General features: G+C 44.0%; 1 protein-coding gene across 2 annotated transcripts in view; it reads right to left on the bottom strand.

The window, feature by feature from the left end:
- LOC141800714 (semaphorin-7A) overlaps positions 1–22,829 on the bottom strand; it is a 73,616-nt gene that overhangs the window by 18,803 nt on the left and 31,984 nt on the right. For both annotated transcript variants that reach the window (XM_074683453.1, XM_074683454.1), the window contains 6 exons: positions 21,876–21,983; positions 19,735–19,874; positions 17,293–17,471; positions 14,187–14,295; positions 13,782–13,989; positions 596–711 (listed from right to left, as the gene is read on the bottom strand). In XM_074683453.1, the coding sequence (XP_074539554.1) occupies positions 596–711; positions 13,782–13,989; positions 14,187–14,295; positions 17,293–17,471; positions 19,735–19,874; positions 21,876–21,983 (860 nt within the window). The remainder of the gene's footprint in view (positions 1–595; positions 712–13,781; positions 13,990–14,186; positions 14,296–17,292; positions 17,472–19,734; positions 19,875–21,875; positions 21,984–22,829) is intronic.

The following is a 22,829-nucleotide window of genomic DNA, read 5'->3' on the forward strand; positions in this document are numbered from 1 at the left end:
AACAGGGAGGAACAGAGGGAACTGGGAGGAACAGAGGGAACAGAGGGAACAAAGGGAACAGGAAGGACGCCGCTGTTTGAGTTGAGATTATTAAAGCTTTGAAAAAACATCAAGTTTTTACTCTGTCCAGGATTTTTACAGTTTGTATTATTTCAAAACATAACCAAGGAATATGTGTAGACAGGAAATCACTAAATCCTCTCTGATTCCTCTAAAATATTGAATATTTTTAGCTTCATTTTGTTTGGGGACTTGATTCTGCCCACGATACTTAGTCCAGATAAAAGCGTTTCCTGTTGCAGCTCGTCTTTTTTCTGGCTTGCGGTGAATTTCTCTGGCATGTAAAACACATGGAGCTGGTTCCAGACTCAGCTCTGGGTCTGAATCCACCGCGGTGGAAAAGTGTTATCAGAATCACAGGAGTCAAAAACAAATCAGGAACTCGTCGGCCTAAAAACACCCAGCTGGCTGAGAGGAGATAAATCTTCCCAGACAGATTTAATCAGTCAGGACACGAGCGGTCCATCAATCCAGCCCAGAACTTAAAGGAAACATTATCATTATGACCCCTCCTCAGACCCCTGACCCCGCCTACCTTGGGTGAGTCGATGGCCATGTTGAGGACTGGACCCTCGTTGTGGAACAGGGAGTACTGGGAGATGATGAAGACCCCCTCGCTGCTGTGCAGGACTTTGAGGACTTTGCCCTGATCTGTGGGACAGAAAGAGAAGACGAGGTGAGGATCTTTGGAGTCAGACGTTCAGACTCCAGCGTCCTGTTTTTCTCTATTGTTGCTGAGAGTGTCCGCTCCCCTCCTTTGGTCCAAAGTGTTTTATAAAAACACGGACTTGACTTGGACGACTTCCACTCCTCACACCCCGAGGAGCAGGAGGCGGACTGGTGGAGAGGAGCGTTTGAGGATCTTTGAACAGGAGTAGCTGCTCAGTGAATCTCTGACCTCTGATGGAAGGAGCCCAAACCACACACACACACACACACACACACACACACACACACACACACACACACACACACACACACATAGATTTAAAGCCTGGTAGAGAGAAATGTCTTCATGTAAACGTCTTATTTCCCCTCAACACACGCTGCAGGAGTCAGATCTTGATAAACTCATCGGTTCGGGTAATTAGCTATGACGCAGTTCAGCTGCAACCAATCAGAGTAGAGATGTCCTTCGACCAAGCGGGCCCTGAGGAACAACGCATGTAACTTTGGTTCCTAGTTCCGTCTTGGAAACAGAAAAGCTCATTAACTCTTTTTAACGTCCAGCTTTTTAGCTACCGCCACCAACAACAGCAAAACGTTTCCTGGGATCGTGTCGTGGAGGAGGTAGATTGTTCTGGTGAGTTAAAAAAAAGTGCAGTAATAGCAGAAAATAGCGAAGTGAAGTGTAGTCTGTGGCAAAGACGTAGCCTAGCCTAGTATGCTAGCATTTCTTGCTTCATCTGAATGAGATGACACCAGGGCTCCAGACGCCGGAGGGCACAGGTTACTTTTATTAACAAACCGTCTCCCGCTTGATTCCTCTGGATCCTTCCGTGGCTGGCTTTCTGGACGGACGCCGGTGACCTGGTTTTCACTTGCCTGAGATCGTGGCGACATCAAAGCTATTTTTGGTATTTTTTGGCCTGGTGTCCCAGTGATTTTTGTTCCTCAATCGAGTGTTTTTGTTTTGGGCTACCTTTTTTCTTCCTTGAGGATTTTTCTTTCGTTTCTCTTGGATTAACATTGTTTGGTGTAATGAACTTAAGAGGGTGATTTTACTTTGACGTCAGTCACCTGACAAGCGGCTAAAATATTTTGCTGCTTCTGCCGCTGTTCGGAGGAAGAAATACCCCTCTTCCTCTGGGGCTGTCTTAGATTCGTTAGGTTTCTGCTTTTGTCAGACGTCACATCAGTCAGTCTGGATCAGGACAGAGCTGGACAGGAAGTCAGATACTGATGGAGTACAACATTTCGTCATGATGCTGGATTACATTTCCCTGAACAACGACAACAAAAGAGACAACATGGATGAGGTGAGGATCAAAATCAGGCCATTCAGTTCAGTTCACGCTTTTCATGGCGTTTGTTTTGACTAAAACCAGGACAGGTCCCTGAATCACAGACCCGTACCGTCCTACTTCCTGGTTCCCTTCTGTTGGGGTGTGAGACTAAACTGATCCAACCCCAGAGGGTGGAGCTAGAAACACTGCAGTCTGCTGATTGGTGGAAAGAATGGTCACTTCCTGTGTGACAGCGGTGATAAAGAACGACACATAACCCTGCTTTTTGCAAAGAGCCACATGGAAATCACAAAGAGGACGAATTGCAGGATGTCTTCATCGTTGCTCTTTGTTTACCTTGTCACATTTTTCTTCTTCGTTGGATTTATTAGTGGGTACACTGTGTCATGTTGCTATGGCGTCACCCTATAACGTAGCTGATGCAGCTATCAGTTTACACGCCGCCTACCAAGAAGGACACAGTTGGCTGTGGAAACACAAACAGGATCAGGCTTTACTGATCCAACCCGGACCAAACTGGACTGATCCAAACCAGACCACTTGGTGGAAACAGGACTTAAAGCTATAGTCTACGATTTGGAAGCTTTGTCCATCTTTCTGTTGCTAGGCGCTACCCAAGTAGCTGCCTGTTGCAGCAGCTCTCTCGTCTTTGTCCGTTTCTTGTAATTTTTTTCGTCTCTTTTTTGTAATCTTTGTATTTGGAGTGGATCATCACTTTGTATGGTTCATTGTTGGTCACGGACACCAAACTTTTTGTGTCTTCAGTGATATTTTTACTACTTTTCTCCTGTGTTTGTCTGGAGATCCTACATGTAACCATGGCTGCATTGTTTACATGCGAAATTAGCTGTTAGCAGCCTGTAGCATGTCGATGCTAACTAGTGTAGGGCTTGATGATTTCCCTCGAGCTGAGGAGGAGGAGGTGAGGATGACGTGCTGGTTCTCTGATGTGAGCTGGGAGGTGACGACGTGGACCTGTCCTTCCATCCATCGTTGTTGGGAACGTGGGATCTCGCTCCGGGGGATGGACGAGCTAGCTGTGCTAACCCAGCGGCATCGTGCTGTTCACGGACGTGGCTGACGGAGCTGACATCGGACGCCGGCGCCACATCGGAGGAGCTTCGCCTGCTGTGAGCAGACAGGATCCAGGAGACAGAGACTGAGCAGACTGCTGGGGAGGCTCAGTCCTGGACCCTGTGGAGGTGGAGACTGGCTGGGCTGGAGAGTGGTGGACCAGTGGTGGACGGGATGTCGTCATCTAACTTCTTATGGACCTTTTTACACTTTCTATACTCTTTCTTACTTTTGTTTTCTGAAATGCTGCGGTGACTCCTGAATTTCCCCTCGGGGGATAAATAAAGTATTTTCTATTCTATTCTATTCTATTCTATTCTATTCTATTCTATTCTATTCTATTCTATTCTATTCTATTCTATCTTAACAATACCGTTTATAGCGCTGTAATGGTCCTATGGTCCAATCTACACAATACGAAGACCAAACAGAACAAAAAAATCCATTCAGTATATCCACTGTAAAGCTGCAGACTAGTTGGCCAATCCGAAACGCGCATGGTCCGTGAGTCCATCCAATCCCCTGTCTCCCTCGCTTCACATCCTCATGCCCATGGTCCCACCTCGTCCTTCCCCACTACCCCTCTCACGTCAGCTAGCTGCTCAGCTACTGAAGCGTCATGGAGCCAGAGAAGACTGAAACCAGGAAGCTGTTACTGTTACCCTCCACAGGGAAGGGAAGAAAACCAAAAAGTTTCAAGGAAAAGGCTGAAGCAAGGAAGAATTATGAGCCATACAGGCGCCAACAGAGAGAGTGTTGCTGGAATAACTGAATCCTGAATCTAAAAACAGAGGAGCGATCCACTACATCCACTCCATCAGACGCCCAGCGCTCCTCAGCTCCCCCTGCTCCCTCTGATGAAGATGTTAATCTGCCTCTTCTTTACCTTCCTCTAATCCCTGCCTTCAGCCGACTCCTCCTCACTCTCCAAACAACGACTACAGATCTGAAAGCTCCCGCAGAAAGACCTTCCAACCTGTTCGTCTTTTGTCACGTTCCTGGATTACTGCGCCTCCTCCCCGCTGTGAAAATGTGATTACAGTCAAACCTTTTTATCCAGCATCTTCATTTCCTGCGCGCTCGCTGCGTGAGCCTCTTCCTCCTGAGTAATTAAACATTCAGGTTCTCGCTGTCACCGACTTCTCTCTGTCTCAGAAACTCTTTTTCTCTTTCTTTCTCTGCTGTTAAAGATAACTTTCCTTATTTCATCCACTTATGATCCTTTAATCCCGTCTGCAGCTATTTTCAGAGCTTTCTTCAAAAGTGTGTGTCAGCATAAAAATAGCAGCACGACGTTCTGGGAAGAGAAAGGGTGACAAAGCTGAACCGTATCTGCTGAGGGATCTGTTTCAGGGTTATTTATCCAGGGAGAGTCTGCTGAGCTGATGCGTTTTCTTCACGGTGCACAGCTCCCGATGTGGCGTTTAATAAACACACTTTCACTAAAAGCTTTCACCAGAGGATGAAAACCAACACGCTCCTCCAGCTGAGCTCAACCTGCTCGTCTCTGACGCAAACACTCAGGTGTAAACTCAGAGTTTCAGCCGTTTACCTCCTGAACTCTTTCTTTCAGCAGCTGGACTCCTCTCTGACCTCCTCTCTGACCTCCTCTCTGACCTCCTCTCTGACCTCCTCTCTGACCTCCTCTCTGACCTCCTCTCTGACCTCCTCTCTGACCTCCTCACTGGACTCAGGCCGTCACGCTGTGAGGAGAAAATAGCCTCTGATCTGGGACACAGAGTGGCTCCAAACAGCAGCGTTTCTCCGGTCCCTGAGGGGAGCTCTGTGTTGTCTCCTCTCAGCTTTTCAGCTTCTCTTCCTCTGCTGGTCAAGCTGTCAGAGAGTCGCCTGGGAAAGAAATCTTTCTCTTCTTTCTGTGGTTTCCAGCGGACGCCGTCCTCAGAGGCTGGTTGCTCCAGTTGCAGCTAATAACTGCTCTAACCTTTCATGCATCCTCTGCTGGTTTCCCTCTGTCTTTAAGCATCACGAAGACGTTTCTCTCTCTGTGTCTCTGTGTGTCTCTGTGTCTCTGTGTGTCTGTGTGTCTCTCTGTGTCTCTGTGTGTCTCTGTGTGTCTCTGTGTGTCTCTGTGTGTCTCTGTGTGTATCTGTGTGTCTCTGTGTGTATCTGTGTGTCTCTGTGTGTATCTGTGTGTCTCTGTGTGTCTCTGTGTGTCTGTGTGTCTTTGTGTGTCTCTGTGTGTCTCTGTGTGTCTCTGTGTGGCTCTGTGTGTCTCTGTGTCTCTGTGTGTCTCTGTGTGTCTCTGTGTGTCTCTGTGTCTCTGTGTGTCTCTGTGTCTCTGTGTCTCTGTGTGTCTCTGTGTCTCTGTGTGTCTCTGTGTCTCTGTGTCTCTGTGTCTCTGTGTCTCTGTGTGTCTCTGTGTCTCTGTGTGTCTGTGTGTCTCTGTGTGTCTCTGTGTGTCTCTGTGTGTCTCTGTGTCTCTGTGTGTCTCTGTGTGTCTCTGTGTGTCTCTGTGTCTCTGTGTGTCTGTGTGTCTCTGTGTGTCTCTGTGTGTCTCTGTGTGTCTCTGTGTCTCTGTGTGTCTCTGTGTGTCTCTGTGTGTCTCTGTGTCTCTCTGTGTGTCTCTGTGTCTCTCTGTGTCTCTGTGTCTCTCTGTGTGTCTCTGTGTGTCTGTGTGTCTCTGTGTGTCTCTGTGTGTCTCTGTGTGTCTGTGTGTCTCTGTGTGTCTCTGTGTGTCTCTGTGTGTCTCTGTGTCTCTGACTAATGGAGCAGACTGACCCACAGCTCAGCTCTGCAAACAGTGACGTGACCCGCTCCAGGTCAGCTGAGCGCTAACGTTCCAGAGCAGGAAGTCGTCAGACCGCAGAGACGTTGTGTTGTTGTTGTGTTTACTGAGTATAAAAGAAAAATAATTCATCCTTTCATCAGAGAGAAGCTTCACATTATGAAAATAACCCATTCATCACTCATTCACTCATCACAGGTTGTAGTTTGACTGTTTTTTTAAAGCAGGAGTAAACAGGAAATGTTCAAAGATCTGCTCCACCACAAGTTCTGTTCTACCTTCCCCTTCTTTCCTTTCCTTTCCTTTCCTTTCCTTTCCTTTCCTTTCCTTTCCTTTCCTTTCCCACTTCCTTTTCTTTTCTTTCCTTTCCTTTTCTTTTCTTCCTTCATTCCTTCCTTTCTTCCTTTCTGTCCTTCCTTCAGTCCTTCAATCCTTCCCTTTCTGCCTTCCTTCCTTCCTTCTTTCTTTCCTTCCTCCCTCCCTTCCTTTCTCCTTCCTTCCTCCCTTCCTCCCTTTCTTTCTCTCTTCCTTCCTTCCTCCCTCCCTTCCCTCCTAGTCCTTCTTCTTTTATTTTTTCCTTCCTTCTCTTCACCCCCTTCTATTCCTTCCTTCCTTCCTCCCTTCCTTTCTTCCTCATTCCTTCCATTCTTCATTACCCTTCTTTCCTTCTTTCTTTCTTCCTCTCTTCCTTCCTGTCTCCTTCGTTTCTCCCTTCCTCCCTTTCTTTCTCTCTTCCTTCCTCCCCCTCCCTTTCTTCCACTCCCTTCTTCTTACCTTTTTCCTTCCTTTCTCCCTTCCTTTCTTTTTTCCTCCCTTTCTTCCTTCCTCCCTTCGTTTCTTTCTTCCTCCCTTACTTTCTTCCTTCCTTCCTTCCTTTCTACATTCCTTCCAACTCTTTTTACTTCCTCCATCCCTCCCTCCCTCCCTCCCTCCCTCCCTCCCTCCCTCCCTCCCTCCCTCCCTTCCTTCCTTTTTCTCTTCCTTCCTTCCTTCCTTCCTAACTCCTGCTGTGTTTCTAGTTTAGATTAGTCTAAATTTTAAAAACGGATTTGATAAAATCCAGATCCTGATAAAATCCAGATCCTGATGGACTGTGTTTTTTTGTTGAATCAGAAGTGTCCGTCTTGTTGTTTGATCTCTGTCTGTTTCTTACTGCCCCCTACTGGTCGGGTAAAAACTTGAAGTTCCTGGACCTTCTGTCTGAAAATCTCCTTTAGTTTGTGTCAGTTTGGCGCCCCCTGTGGACAGAGCAGCACCTTTCCCTCTTTGCTGACCCTGGTCTGGTCGACCTGAGTCTCTGACCCTGGTGTTGTGTTGTCAGTAATTTGAAAAAGGTCGTTTGGTCGTTTTCAGAAACCCTGACCCAGGAGAGGCCGGTCCGGTCTCTGACGGCCCTGTTTAGTTTTGTTGCTCATTCAGAATCACTTCAATCCCGGTCCACGTCTGAAGCAGGGGGAGGAGGAGAGGACGGAGGAGAGGAGCTATTTTTAGATTTATTGCTTGCTGTGTTTGTGGAGTGAATACTAAAGAGACGGTGTCAGTAATTTAATGGGACTTTGAACAGTTCATGGGCGGATCCTGATCAGTCTCTGACCCTCCAGTCTCTGACCCCCAGTCTCTGACCCTCCAGTCTCTGACCCTCCAGTCTCTGACCCTCCAGTCTCTCTCTCTGGAGGTTTATTCCTGACTGGATCTTTCTTTTTTTACTTCCTCTCTCTCGTCTGATCTTTTGCCGCTCGACACTTCAGCTGGAGTAGAGCGACCAGACAGTGGGAGCCGTGAAGAAGGGCACCTTGATGGCGTCTGTTACGAAAGTACATTACTCATCTACTCCCTCCCCACCTCCTCCTCCCACCGAGGCGAGCGTCTTGTTTATTCCAGTCACAGCTGTCTGGACTGGAGAGGAGCTGCTCTTCCAGACTAAAGGAATCCACTTTGTGATGTTGACCCAGACTGAACCGACAGGGCGGGGAGCCACCTCCTCGGTTAGCTAAACATCTTTAGCGAACCCTGAGTCTGAAACCGTCTAACAGGTCTCCATGGGACCAGCTGGGCGGTTGTCTCTGAGGGCAGGTTAAAAAACCACCAACAAACCAGTTTGATGGTTTGAAACCAGAGAGTTTTGATTTTCTGACTGACTGTGACTTGCACTACTCCACCAGACCAGCAGGGGGCAGAGACACAATGAAGGCCACTCAGCAAAAATGACACCATAGAAGGCAACAGACGAGTTAGCCTGCTAGCCTGTTAGCCTGGGGGAGATTTAATCAAGAAGATCCTCACAGACCCCGGCAGATATTGACCGGAGTTTCAGTTTAAAGGGACAGTCCGCAGGATTTTCCTTGAAAAAGAAAACATCTACATGTGTGTCAGTGTCTGTATCTGCTTCAACCCCCCACCTCTGCCTGAATATTGATTTTTTGGCTGGAGTTAGCATGGTTACATCAGCCAATCACAGAGCATCCAGTGTGTAAAAGTGACATCACGTGTTGATTGGCGAGTGGTAGAGGCTAATCAGAGCAGCTACGTTAGCGGACGTACCATGGAGGAAGAAAAACAACGAGGGTGAAGCTTGGCTCGACTTTCACTCGCTTTCAGAAACCTGGAGAGCAGCATGAGTTAGCTTTCTGCTAACTAGGTATGTGTCAGATACCAGTTATTAGCTTGTGCTAGCATGCTAAGTCAGGTGCACGGCTCTCGTGTCTCTCTCATGTGATGCTACAGGTGGTTGCTAGACTAGAGAGTGTGTTCATGTAGCCACGAGGCTGTTGGTGTGTGCTGCAGCTGGCCCTGAGCCAAGGAGGCGGAGCTTAGTTTGAATGTTGCGTTGACCAACAGGTAAAAAGATAATTTCACATCATCGTTAATACTTGATGTGAATCAGAAACTAGACTCGGGAACACCCTGAGGACTCGATACCCGTCGACGCTCAGCTGAAGGTCTCCACGCCACATCCTGTGACGGACGCTGATCACATCACGCGTCCCTGACCGGACAGGAACGTTTCAGGCTTTAATTAAAATGCAGTAAACAGATTAGATGTGAGTTTCCTCAGACAGAAAGGTGATATCATCCCTGCACAGATATTTATTGTTCCTCACTCTGAGTAATATTTGCTCCCCGGGCTTTTCTCTAATATCACCTCTCCCTCTGTCTCTCGCAGCGCGCGGAGATTAACGGCGCTTTTTGTCTCCGAGCTGCATCTGAGAGAAGGATATTTATTGGAGTTTCTGTCGCCGGGGAAGACTAATATCCCAGGCTACCCAGAATGCATCTGTATCCATTTCCCTGCCACTGGTCCAGAGGTGGATGCCGTCTCTCCACCTCGACTCGTCTGATTGGTTTAAACTTCTCTGATGCAGCGATCCATCAGGACGAGCCGCCGTCCGTCTGCGCCGCTCGCTGCAGATTGAATTATCCGTGAGTCACTCTCAATCAGGTGCAGAGATACACGAGAGCGTGTTCGCGGTAATTATGCAGATTGATGAGCCTGATTTGTCGGGAGCCGCTGAATATTTATAGACGCAGCCGCTGGAGTGGAGGTGACGCAGGATTGGAGGAGAGAGTGGTACAAAGGAAAGTTCAGAGGCGTTCAGGAAGACGTGAAAATCCAGGAGTGATGGTGAGTTCTGTCAGAGACGCGGCACAGCCTGTTCCTCCACGGAGACTCAAAGGGACAGAGTCAGAGTTTGAAGTGAGGTCGATTGAGTCACTTTTAATCGTGTGAGGCTCAAAGACGGCGCTCAGCTCGGCTCCTTCAGTGAGAGACACAGCGACAGGCTGAGCTACAGGTGTCTGCACGCGGGGCGACCAGGTGTCCCGCTTTTAATCACTTTATCCACGTCCCATGAACTGAGACAGGTCCTTCATTTGATCGTCTCTTGCTCCCCAAAGTTCGGCCATCTCCTTTCTGAAAGCACAACTCGAGGCGCTGCACACATTACAAATAACAACAACATTTCTCCACATTTAGCTCCAAAACATCACTTTTCTACATATTTAGAGAAAAAATTATGAAATATATTTGTCAAATGTTTTATATAAATATAAGACATTATCTATAAATGTTGTAAATAAATGTCCTGATTCTAAATATTTAGCTATGTTTCTACACATTTAGTTTTCATTCTAAATATTTAGCTAAGACTAAATATTTATCAAAGATTTATAAATATTTAGTCAAGATTTTTACATTTTCAACAAAGATTTCTAAAAAGAATTGCTTAAATTTCTAAATATCTAATAATAAACTCCGGCCCACAGGAAATACCAAAATAAAAGTTGGAGGAAGCGATCCCGCCAAGCAGATTTTGTCAAACTCAGTCGGCTAAATCAGCCGTTAGAAAATAAACTAACCAAGTGCTGTGATGGTGACGTTGAAGATCCTGTGGCCGACATCGAAAAAATAGAGCTTAACTTTCTCAAAATTTCTTCCTCCAACTTTTATTTTGGTACAAGTCTGTGGGCGGGAATGTGAATTTGAATATTAGCTAAATATTTAGAAATCCTTGACTTCATATTTACAAATCTTTGCTCAAGAAATTTTTGCTTAAGAATTATAAATCTTGACTTAATATTTAAAAATGTTTTCTTGAGATTTATAAGTCTTTGATAAATATTTAGTCTTAGCTAAATATTTAGACTGAAACTAAATGTTTAGAAACGTAGCTAAATATTTAGAATCAGGACATTCATTTATAACATTTGTATATAATATTGGACAAATATATTTCACAGATATTTCTCTAAATCTGCAGAAAAACTGATGTTTTAAAGCTAAATGTGGAGAAAAGTTATTTGTGGTGTGTGCAGCTTTACAATCAGCGCTCCATATGAAAGACAGTTTTCACCATGGCCTGTGTTTGCTGTCACTCAACATCAATGTCCAACGACCGTGGGGTCAGGAATTCATCTTCCTGTCACCTGCGTCCTTGCCCCGCCCACTGACGCGAAAAACAAAGTCAAAACCACGCCACCACAAAACAGATTTTCATGGAAAAACATGAAGTCCCTCGGAGGAAAATGTCATCAGTTGTGCCTCTTTACTCTAGTACCTAATCTATCGCACAGATGACTAGACCTTTCAAGAGTTGATAACATGCATTAAATGTTAAAAAAAAGGGAAAAAATACTCTAAATAAATTGAATCGAAAAAGTTTAAAAGTTCTGAGAAACTTCAGGTTTCTCCTGAAAACAACCAGGGACTTTCAAAATAAAACAAACCGTCCAACAAAAAACAGACGTAATGGGCGGAGCCAGACCAGGACTCAACAGGTTTAAGGTCTTACAGCCCATCATGACCCAGGAGAGGATCATCAGTGGCGTGGGAAGCGCAGGAACTCCTCAGCATCCATCGAGGCTAACTTATTTACCCGTGACATGTAACTCAGTCACAAACCCACTCAAAAACACTGGAATAGCCCTTTAATCTGCTCCACTTTCTTTGTAGGCCAGCGCTCAGACACACGGCCCTCCATCCTCCATGACACAGTTAGCGTGGCCCTCAGACGCACGGGGCCATCATACTCTCTCCTTAAACGCTGTTTTCTCGCTGCTATTAACGGCGCCGACCCAGAAACGCCGCTGACTGACGGACACGTTCAGAGCCCGGCAGGAGCCACGAGACCGGCCTCAGGAAGACCACACCGACTCTGTGAACTCTGGCTGCGCTCTCACACACACACACACACACACACACACACACACTAACACACACACACACACACAGACACACACACTCTGTCATATGACTGCTGTTGGTTGCCATAGCAATCTCCCCGAGGCACAAGGCAATTTTTGGAGTAACTGCTCCGGGCAACAGCAGCGCCTCAGCAACGCTGCTTTTCTCAGAGTGAGCCGAGCGAAGGAATCATTAAAACGACCTGAGCGTGGTCACATGACTTCATTTACACATCTATTCCTAATCAGAGCCAAACCCAACCCCTGATCTTTGCATATTAGGATCAAACTGTGCCGTGTCACTCTGAGTCCTCAGGTTGTATGAGTCACTCGCTCAGATGCAGAGAGCAGATACTGAACACAAGCGTTTCCTCCTTTCCTTTCCTCTGTCACCCACTGAGTGAATGCTTCAGGATAATATTCCTCAGAATGAGCCTTTATGAGGTTTTTGGTCATGTGTTGGACCTCATTCACCCTCACAGCGAGGGATTGGTCCAGATCCTGGATTAAAGCCGTGCTGCAGCGAGTGGAGTCCATCGGGGGCTTTTTATTGTAAATGAGCAGAAAGGCTGCAGCGCGGGCTGTGAATAACTGCTTTGACTGGAAGCAGCATCACTTCGTATCGTTTTTATCACCGTGTATGGAGAAAGCGGTTGTCATAGGGACAAACCCACAGAGGAGGAACATCATCTCTGCAGAGCCGCTCTGCAGCTCAGTCTTTAAAACACGTTTCTGTCTGCTTCAGGCTCAGCAACAGGTTTGATTCAGGGACAGAGACAGAGACTGAATAAATAATTGATTAATAAATGAATGAATAAAAATTTATAAAAATTAAAAAAGGTTCAAAACTGCCATTGTTATGATGAGGTTCCACAGTTTATCTATTAATCTGTTTATCATTATTTATTTATTTATTTTATTTTAAGCACCACACTGGAGACAAGAAGAGTTATTGAGTAAAAAAATCAATATTACAATGAATGAATGAATGAAAGAATAAATAAATGAAAAATAAATGAAAAATAAATAAATAAATAAATATATCAATGCTTTCAAAAAATTAATTAATTAATTAATCAATAACTTACTAAATCAATAAAACTAACTAAATATATAAATAAATAAATAAATAAAATCACATAAAAAATTAATAAATTAAAAAATTAAGAAATAAATAAAAAGGTTAAAAAACTGCTTTTGTTATGACAGGGTTCCATATTTTTATCTTTTATTTTATGTTTTTAAGTACCAACCTGAAGAAAAAAGAATTAATGAGTTAAACAAAAAAATCAATATTATGATTATAAAAAATAAATAAATGAATGAATAAAAAATATATAAATGAATGAATAAAAGAAAAATAAATTATAAAGGTTAAAAACTGACATTCTTATTACAAGGTTCCACAGTTTATCAACTATTTATCTTTTATTTTGTGTATTTAAACACCAAACTGGAGACAAGAAGAATTATTGAGTAGAAAAAAAATCAATATTTTAATGAATGAATGAATTATTAAATTAAGACATAAATAAATAAATAAATAAATAAATAAATAAATAAATAAATAAAAGCTGGCCTTAATACTTTCTCTTATTTCTCTAGTAGCCTATTTATTTTTATTTTTTCTTTTGACCCAGACCTTAAGGATCAGTCTTATAGAGGTGGAGACCAAACTGGAGAGAAAAAACATTAACACAAAACAAAAAATCTAAATAAACAAAAGTAACATAATAAAAAATTGAAATAAAATGAAAACAAATAAAATTGGGAAAATTTGGCTTTACAACACTTATAAAGTGTTATCTCTTATATTTTATTTTTTTATGTTTGTGTTTTTTTTTTACTTTTGACTGAAGACCTTATGGGTCATGATTCTGGGGTGGAGACCAAACTTGAGACAAAATGGACGGAGCTTGTGCATTTAACTGAGACTTAAAGTGATTATTGGTGGAAAAGTAAGTGGAGTTAAACAGTGAATAAACCACTGGGTGAAACTCTTCTGTAAATTAAAATCCTGATGAGAGCTGAGAGCAGCTGAAGGTATCTGAGAGTTTATCAGGCCCCCGCAGGGATCCCAGCGCGGCTCGATCAATTAAGAGCCTCAACACGGAGAGGCAGGCCGTGCATTCAGGCTCGACTGCCGCAGCAACTTCCCTGATAGCTCAAACCCCCAGACGCTGCACCAGCAGCAGCCAGGAGCAACCAGGAGCAACCAGGAGCAACCAGGAGCTAACGGGGAGAAATGAACTCACCTGTTCCCAGGTACAGGACGCTGTAGTGCTCATCGTTGACCGCCAGGACGATATCCGCCACGGTGTGAGTGATCTGGTCGTCTGTGGGCAGGTCGAGGGGAGCCACGCCGACGGGCCGGATCACGTCCTCTATCTCTGGGTGGTACCTGATCACCCCCAGGTTCTTGATGTCGTGGCTTCCTGCCGCCGTCATGTTTTTGGGCATACACTGAGAGGAGGAGAGGAGGAGGAGGAGAGGAGGAGAGGAGGAGTCAGAGCGGGCTGAGCTCGTCTACAAACAAAAAGCCCTCGGACAGAAGAGCTCTTTTCTTTCATAAACTCCTCTCTCCTCTCCGTCAAAGAGCTGTTTTCTTTCTGTCTCTGAGACAAATCAAAGGAGGAAATTAGCGGGCGGGTTGATCTTACCATCCCAGGGCGGTTTCCTGTGAATGGACTGCTGTAGCCCTTCAGTTTGGACGTAGAGAAAGCCTGGTCGATGTCTTCGATGGAGTACGCACAGATCACTGTTCTGCCCCTGGACAAAGGAGACGCAGAGGTAATGACCCAGCTCGACTGTGAGGAGGCGACACATTAACGCTCAGTTAGAGATTTTAGTTTTCTCAGAAATCGTGTTCAAGCAGAAGATTTCATTTCCCTCTGACGCGACCTCCACCACTATTCCTTATTCACTGTTAGAAAGACTGAAGACTTCACATCAGAGCAAAAACTCATGGAGGAATAATGAGACAGGAAATATGGAAGCAGAGCGTTAAAAATGAACAAAAGAAAGATCAAATTAATGAAACTCAAAGTAAATGTTGCTGGAAATCTAATTACACGTCAGTTTGAAAGCATCAGACTCGTTTCTGTCTTTAATTTGGAGTCAGATTTTCTTTAACAATTTTCTTTGACGACGCCACAATCTTCTGCAGCGTACGCCACAAACCTTGCTTCTTCTTCTTCTTCCTCATCGTTTAAAGACGAGAAAGTGACGGACCCTTGGACCAGAGAAGCCTTTAATCGCCCCAGTTGGCTTCAGCCTGGATCCAGGACCACAGTCAGGGACCAGAGAGTCCTGTTGGATCAGGATTTGTCCTTCAACAAACCTCAAGAAAAGCTGATTTCCATCTTCGCAAAAAGCTCAGACACTTCCTGTTTCAGAGCTGTGGAGAAAGACCGGTCCATGCTGGATCACGGTTCCTCTAACCCACAAAACTCTCAATGGTATTAACTCATCCCTCTAGATCACAGAGCTCCCAGCATGCATTTCTGCTCATCGTACCTACATCCTCTTCCAAAGCCATGTGTTCACGTAGCGCTTTCCTTTCACTAAAATTGCTGGAAGTTACGTAGCTGACGCTGCTATCAGCATCCAGCGTACAAGAAGGACACGGTTGACTGTGGAAACTCAAACAGGATCAGGCTTTACTGATCCAACCTGTACCAAACTGGACTGATCCAACCCGGACCACTTGTTGGAAACGGGGTTAAAAGTAGTCTGGGAGGTGGAGCTCCCCTTCGTTGGAGCCGTACACCGGTCAGGGTCCAGGAAGCAGACGCCCTCCCTACTTTCAGGAGCAGACTTCAAACTTGACGTTTTAATAAAGCTCATACTTAGATCTGGATCAGACCTGGACCAGGTCTTCACCCTCTCATTTAACTGTTCTGTAACTGCTCTGAATCTTAATCTCCACAGATTCACCACAGGTCTTCCTGGAGATCCCTGAGTTTGTCTCGATTACGGTCTGTTAGAAGACGACTGTTTTTATCGCTACTGAGGCTTCAAAAACTGCAGTTCCTCAGGTGTCCACTTGGGGCTGGCCACAGAAACATTACACACCAAGATAAAAGAAGAGGTTTCTACAGCTCAGATAAACATGTTCAAGACAGTGAAGTCTCTCCTCTTACGTTGAGAGCAGCTGGTTAGCTCGAGGAAAAAAGGTAAGGCCAAAAAATATAACTGTTTGCTTTTTCGTCTTTAAAGTACAGTCACAAATCACAGCACTACGGTTTCAGATCTCTTTGAATTTTACATTAGCTGGGAGAAAAGAAAGGAGACCGATCCATCAAACCACTCCAAACCCTCAGACCTGATCGTATTCATGTTTAAAGGTCCCATATTACGCAAAAATCACTTTATTAAGTCTTTTAGTGAAATGTGTGGGTCTTTGTCTTTCCTCCCAGCCCACAAAATGTGATATTTAATGACCAAACCTGTTCTTAGTAGAGCTTGTTAATGTTAAATCCTGACCTAAAACCAGCTGTTTGGATTTTGGGGATTTGCCGACGTCAGCGATTCCCTTTTTTGACCAATCAGGAGCAAGTCTGACCTTATTGGTCCAGCAGAGCAGATATCCCCGCCCACTCCCCTCCCCAGTAGGAGAATGCTGAAGTTGAAGAGCCATCACTGCTCTGTTTTTGGCTGTAAACAGCCACATAGCTCCATGCTCAAGCTTCCCATCTCAGAAGAAGACAGACTAAGTGTCTAGAGTTCATTTATCAGGAAATGTTCCAGCTACACTCAGTAAAACTGAGCATGTGTGTGCTAGTCACTTCACGGCCGACTGCTTTTCCAACTTTGGACAGTCCAACAGAGGGCTAGCCAATAGACTGGTCCTGAATCCAGGCGCATTACCAACCATCCTCCAACAAACCTGGGACCCTGGAAATGTGAGTATTTTAAATGCTGTGTGCTGTGGAGCAGATGGAAGAGCTTTTCCTCAGTGTCCCCCTTGTCTCTGTGTTAGCTTCAGGATGCTAACTTTAGCTGCAGTTAGCCTGTTGTTTTAGCCTGTAATGTTACGGTAAATGAGCTTCTCTGTTTTCTAAACATTGTGCACTCGGAGCTCGTGGTGCCGCTCTCAGTGACGTGGAAGAGCGGGGCGGTATCAGCGGTGGCTCATTTACATATGAAGGCCACGCCCACTAAATCAGAGCGTTCTGAACAGAGGGGCTATGAGAGCCTGGAAACAATGCTGCTGTGCTTGATTTATTGGCTTTTTGGACCAAAACATGTTACTACCATTTCATGAAGACATCAATGATCCAGATTAAACTGCAGAGAAGGAGCAGGAGATGGGAGCTTTAAAGAGTGAGTCCTGCGATAACAACAGATTCACGACTGGATGAAAGCTGCACATGAAAATAATGGACAGACACAAAGAAGCTTTTTTAACAGTTTTCCAAACTTGACTCATCAAACACTCCGTCTACGGTCAGTCAAGTCAGGGGTAGAGTTGCTCTTAGGGACTGCCTCAGACAGTCACGGGTCACAAACTGATTATCGACAGAACTATAAGTGGATAAAGTCCAAACGAGGAACCAAAGCGGTCTGAGTGAGTTAACGTTAGTGTGTTTTCAAGCCCGCCTCCTGACACAGGCGCACACCGAGGCAGCGAGAACATTGATTTATTTTCCAGCTCCTGCAACCTAAAGGTCACCTGTGACACCTTCCTCCTTGTGGGCTCATGGAGACGTCCACAGGTATGTTCAGAGAATAATAAGAGCAGTGAAGTCTCGTGTTCAGGCTCACCATGCGTTGGAAAACAGGCCGTACATGACCCCCGCCCTCTTGTCCTGAGCCGTCAGCACCACCGCCTGCTTCATGTTGTTGTACTGCTGCTGGGTGTTCCCGGCGCCGCACATCACGCGAGCCTTCATGAAGGTGGTCCACGAGTTCTCCAGCAGGGCTTTGATGCCGCCTTCGTCCACCTGGAAACAACACCACAAAACAAACTCAGTCCCCCGTGGTCAGACCCAGACCTCGGTCTCATCACAGGACAGAGAGAGACGCTTCCTAAAGGAGCTCCTCAGATACCCACAGCCCTCTCATTTACACATGGTGTGCTCAGTGAAACAGGAAATAAGCCACAGTGGTTCAACAAGAAGTTAGCGAGCGCATAAATCAAGCTATTTAATGAGCAACAACTGCCGAGCCCAGAGAGGACGGTCCACGATGCGTTTAAACGCTCCCTGAAGTTACTGTAGGAGTTAATGTGAGAGAGAAATTAAATTATACATCACAGATTAACTGGTTTACATCTCTGGTTTTATCAGTTTAAAGAGCAGCTGTGTTCAGGGAAGTCTCAGGGTCCAATTCAGCCAAAGAGGCAGAGTCTAAATCATTTAGACCACCAAACACCTTCCTAAATCAGGAACTAACCACTTATTGTAAAAATAGAAACAAGAATAGAGGGGGAATTTTATTTAAAGCTGAAAATGTTTAATCTGTTTGTTGCATTTTTTCGTTTAAGACGACCAAAGAGTCGGGATCACGACGATTTCAGTGGCGACAGATTTGTTTAGGGAAGAGGCCTTTTCTCTGCTTTTATCTGTTTTTGATTGGCTGATTAGTGTTTTTTTTCACAACAGGAGGTTGCTCATCAGAACCGCTAATTAGGGGTTCCATACAGAACTACATATGCATCATCTCTTGCAATGTAGCTTTAAATTTGTTGAGATTTTTGCAAGATTTACGACATTTTTCAAATTAAGAAAAAAATATAAATTTTTTGAAGATTTTGTTGGAAATTTCAATTTTTTTTGAATTTCTATTTTTTTTTGTAAATTATTTAAATTCTAAATTTTGCACACTTTTAAATTTGTTCCAAAATTTTGAAACTTTTTAAATTTTCTTAAAATTTACAAAATTTTGGAAATTACAGCTTATTTGCAATTTTTTTTTTTTATTGTTGTTGATGTTGTTTTTATCTGTTTTTGATTGGCTCATTATTGTATTTCCACAACAAGGGGTTGCTCGTCAGAACTGCTAACGAGGGGTTACGGGCTGAAGATTATCCCGGGTACTCTGGCGTCTTCCCAAAGCCCAAAAACACCAGGTTGATTGTCTGTGGGTGTTTTAATTGTTTGTTGTCCGTCACTATGTGTTTGCCCTGTGACTGGCCGATGACCAGGGACCACGGTCTACCCCACCCTTGCCCTGAGTCAGCTGGGATGGGCTCCACCCACCCCTGACCCTGAACAGGATAAGCCATTTAGAAAATGAATGAATGAAAAAATTCCCCTTTGTACAGTTATTTTAATAAAAAACATGCTTTCTTCTCTTTAAACGGATCTTAGGTTGAAGGATTTACTGCCTGCTACAGCTGGGTAGGCCCCTTTAAGAGCAGGGTGACCTCCCTGGGTGAGAGGACGAACAGGGTTTCTGTGCGGATCAAGGTCCCTCTCCTCATACTGTCCGTATTTACATTTTCCCTCAGGCTTTGAGTCTCCTCCACGGGACACGGTTTCCTCCACACTCTGTGTGTACGGAGCAGGTGAACCAGCTTTGGCGTCATCTGGGGATAAAACTGATCTCTGACTCATCGTTACTCTGTGCTCTTTGATCGAGTTTATGTAAATCTTTTCAACCAAAGCCATCAGCGTCTCCTGAGTCAGGGATGAACTGTTCCACAAATTGGCGTCACGAAAAGGAAACCTTAAAAATACAATGAATTCAAACGTTTTATTTCCTGTGACCATGACAGGGTCTGACGGACTGTTAAAAAGTCACTTCCTGTATGAACTTATCATTAAAGAAACCAACCAAAAGTGCTGTCGTCACAGGTTTTGGTGAAAGTGAACAGAAGAGTCGTCTTCTCTTGATAAAAATGAAAAATGTCTTAAACCCTCTGTACCAAAGATAGATAATCTTCACACCAAACCTCGCCTTTCATCCTGGATGATTCATCTTTTAATTTGGACGTCTTTTCTCAGATTAATACTGGAGATCAGTCACGATTCAGACACAGGGCAGCAGGTGTCCTGCTTTTAATATCCTTAATTGGAAAATGTTAAGAAATGTCCGTACAAGTTTGTTCAAGGTGAAGCAAAGCTTTATCTTACAGATCCTGGGGTTGTAGTCTCTGTGTCCAGATTATAAATCTAGAAACAGACATGGGACTCCATCGCCCTGGATTTTGTTTCATCCCTGTCAGTAGGTTTTAAGAAACAAGCAGAGCAGTCTGATTCTCACCGTGCAGATCCGTCCGATGCGCGCCCGGTAAGGCTCCTCGTCCACCCTGGCCGTCTTGTTGAGCTCGCTGAAGAAGAAGTAAATCTCCTCTTTGTACTTTAGTGAAGATGGGATTATTGCTGCGCCGGCAAACTGTGGATCTGGAGATGAAGAAAACGCGTCCCTTCAGAGAGAGTCACTTTGTTCCCAATTTACGCTCAAGACTTCAAGTGGATGTAGCATTATGGCTTTCTAGTGTGGCTGGATGTGAGATGGGGGGGGGCCTCTAATATCACTGCGAGGCATACAGTGAAATTAAGAAATGCTTCAACTGGAGTGGACAGGTTTTCACAGTGATGAGGCAAAATGCTTTAAAAAGGATTTTTGGGGCTACTAATGTCTGTTATAGAGAGGGAGAGTGAAAGGAGGAGGAAACTGTTTTTAAATTCCTTCCTAGATTCTCACCACTGTTTACCTCTGTCGTATTTCTTAAGAAACTCATAGATTTGCTCCCATTCCCCTAAAAAAGCTGTCCCATGACACTGAGTCTGGTTTATTTTTCTAAAATAAATAAATTATCAAACTAATATTACTTCAAAAGTAGTAGAAAGTCCAGTCCATTCCACCAAGAAGTCCTGACCAGGTTTTTGTGGGTTTTGTAGGGAGATAACTGGTTTCTATGACTAGCTAGGTGTAGATCAGGGGTCTTCAACCTGTGGCTGTGAAGCCTCATGCAGCTCTTTGACTCCTTTGCAGTGGCTCCTTGTAGCTTTAAAAAAATATTTTTAAAATAAAAAAAAGTATTTTTCTTACAGAGAGTATTGGTGATTAAAAACATTGACACTAAATAAAATCATGTGTTAACATTTTGTTGAGCTAAATATGCATCACCTCTTGCAATGAAGCTTTTTTAATTGATGAGATTTTTGCAAGATTTTCGACATTTTTAAAATTAAGAAAATGTTTTTTTTTTTAAGATTTTGTAGCAAATTTTGTTAAAATTTACCAAATTTTGGAAATTAATTTTTATTTGCAAAAAAATGTTATTTTGCCTTATTTTTTTTAATTAAAATTTTAATTTGGAATTTAATTCCAAAAGTTGGGGGATTTTCAAAAATGATTTTTCTTTTTATTTTGAAAAATTGGGAACATTTTTTTAAGTTTAATATTTTTTTCATAAATTTTGCAAAAAATTTTGTGTATGAAAGTACAATTTTTTCATTATTTTATTTTATCATTTTAATTTGCTAGTTCATTAAAAATAAAACATCATATGACATCATATGCACAAGTTTACAAACACAAAAATCTTCTTCTTTAGATACAGATTCACTAGATTTTAACTTTGTATAGAATTTTGAACACTTTTTTGTCTTGATTGTGAAGACAAAGCAGATTTTGTGGCTCCTGAATGACTTTAATCCAGGTGAGCTGAGGAAAAATGGCTCCTATGACAGTAAAGGCTGCAGACCCCTGGTGTAGGTGACGTCACTCTCCAGACAGCAACAACTTCAAGATCAGCTCCAAATATTTTTCCAGTTTATCCAATGCTCAGTTTCATCAGTCTGTTCATGGAGCTGGTCACATTTCCACAAACCAGCATCCAAAACCAGGACTGGATTTTTTGGCAGACTGGATCGGACTTTTTGACTTTACTCATTTTGATTTCTTTAATGTCTCTTGAGGTAGTTTTTGCTGATTTCTTTTGACAGTTTTGAAGTTGTTTTGAACTATAAACTGATTGTAAGTAAATATTTGAACAGATGATCTAGACTTTGGAGCCCAACCTCAGGGGGTATATGATCTTACAGCGAGACCATCCCAGCCCCCCCTGAAGCAGGCTGATCAGTTGATCTGGGGTTTGGATTTATTTGTGTATACATTATGTAACAGTCTCAGTCACAAACTTTCTGCAGAGTAAATAATGTGCAGTGCACGGCAGGTCATATATGTTATGCTGTGAGTAATGTAAACACTGCAGGTTATCTTTAAAGGATGCTAAAAGTATGTTGCACCAGAAGAAAAAAAATACATTTTGCATTTTCACAGCCTAAAAACAATGACAGTAAAATCCCTTACAGGGTGTTTTTCCTGTGTGAACTTTCACAGGTGATTTACCAACAAAATATCATTTTTCGTGCATCCCTGCTCCTCCTACTCACTCAGCAGCCAAATGTTCTCCGTCTTCAGGAGCTTCTGGGAGCCAAACGTACGCCGGATCGAGCCGGCGTGACCTGCCACTGACGACATCGCAGAATACAGATTCCCATCTGAGGAGGAAGAAAGAGGAGAAGAGGTAAAGTGTGGGTAAAAAAGGAAAAGGCACAAGGTAGTGTATTCACAGGGGGAGGAAGATGGATTGAAGGAACAGAGGGGGATTGAGTGGAGCTGGGAGGGAGGAAGATACACACAGAGAACATTAAACACTGAGAGGGGGAGAAAGATGGAGAGAAGGGGGACCCAGGAGGCCGCAGACAGAATAAAGAGAAAAGAAAGAGCTGGAGCAAAGAAGACATCAAGGAAGAGTCGAGCTGCCTGCACTGACGAGCATCCACCAATCCCTGCGTTCGTAAACCCACTTAGAGCTGTGTGTCCGCCTCCACAGCGCGCAGTGATGGCACAAACATCTTAATTAGCTCTGATCGTTAATACAACGCTGCTAAACTCCAGCAAAGGCTCGCTCGGTTGCTCCAACAATCGATGATCATCTGGGAAAGCCTCCTGCAGAGCAAACTAACCTCGCACTAATTTTCTGATTGTCTCCTCTAACAATCCATCTGCGTTAGGCGGCGCAGCAAACAGATTTGTCCTTCCCTCGTTAATGCCGGGTGTCTGCAGAAAGGTCGCTTTAATTTGAAACATCTCTTTTAAGTCAGCGGCACCCTGCTCTGCTAAATGATCAAACATGGAGGGTTCACGTCCCCGTGGAGTCGTACTTCAGACGCACGGCGACTGTGTGAAGTCAACAAATGACAACCCCAACAGCGGCTTTTACTCAGCTCGTCTAGCAGAGCATTAATGGAGACGTGGCGTGTTGGAGTCTGACATGTTTTGATGTGAAAATGAAGTTAAGTTCAAACAGTTTGTAACCGCTGCAGGAAATGTCTCTAATTGGA

This window comes from Halichoeres trimaculatus, unplaced genomic scaffold (assembly GCF_033239565.1).
Source record: "Halichoeres trimaculatus isolate MK-OKI-2021-1 unplaced genomic scaffold, fHalTri1.1 fHalTri1_scaffold_12, whole genome shotgun sequence".
Taxonomy (NCBI): Eukaryota; Metazoa; Chordata; class Actinopteri; order Labriformes; family Labridae; genus Halichoeres; species Halichoeres trimaculatus.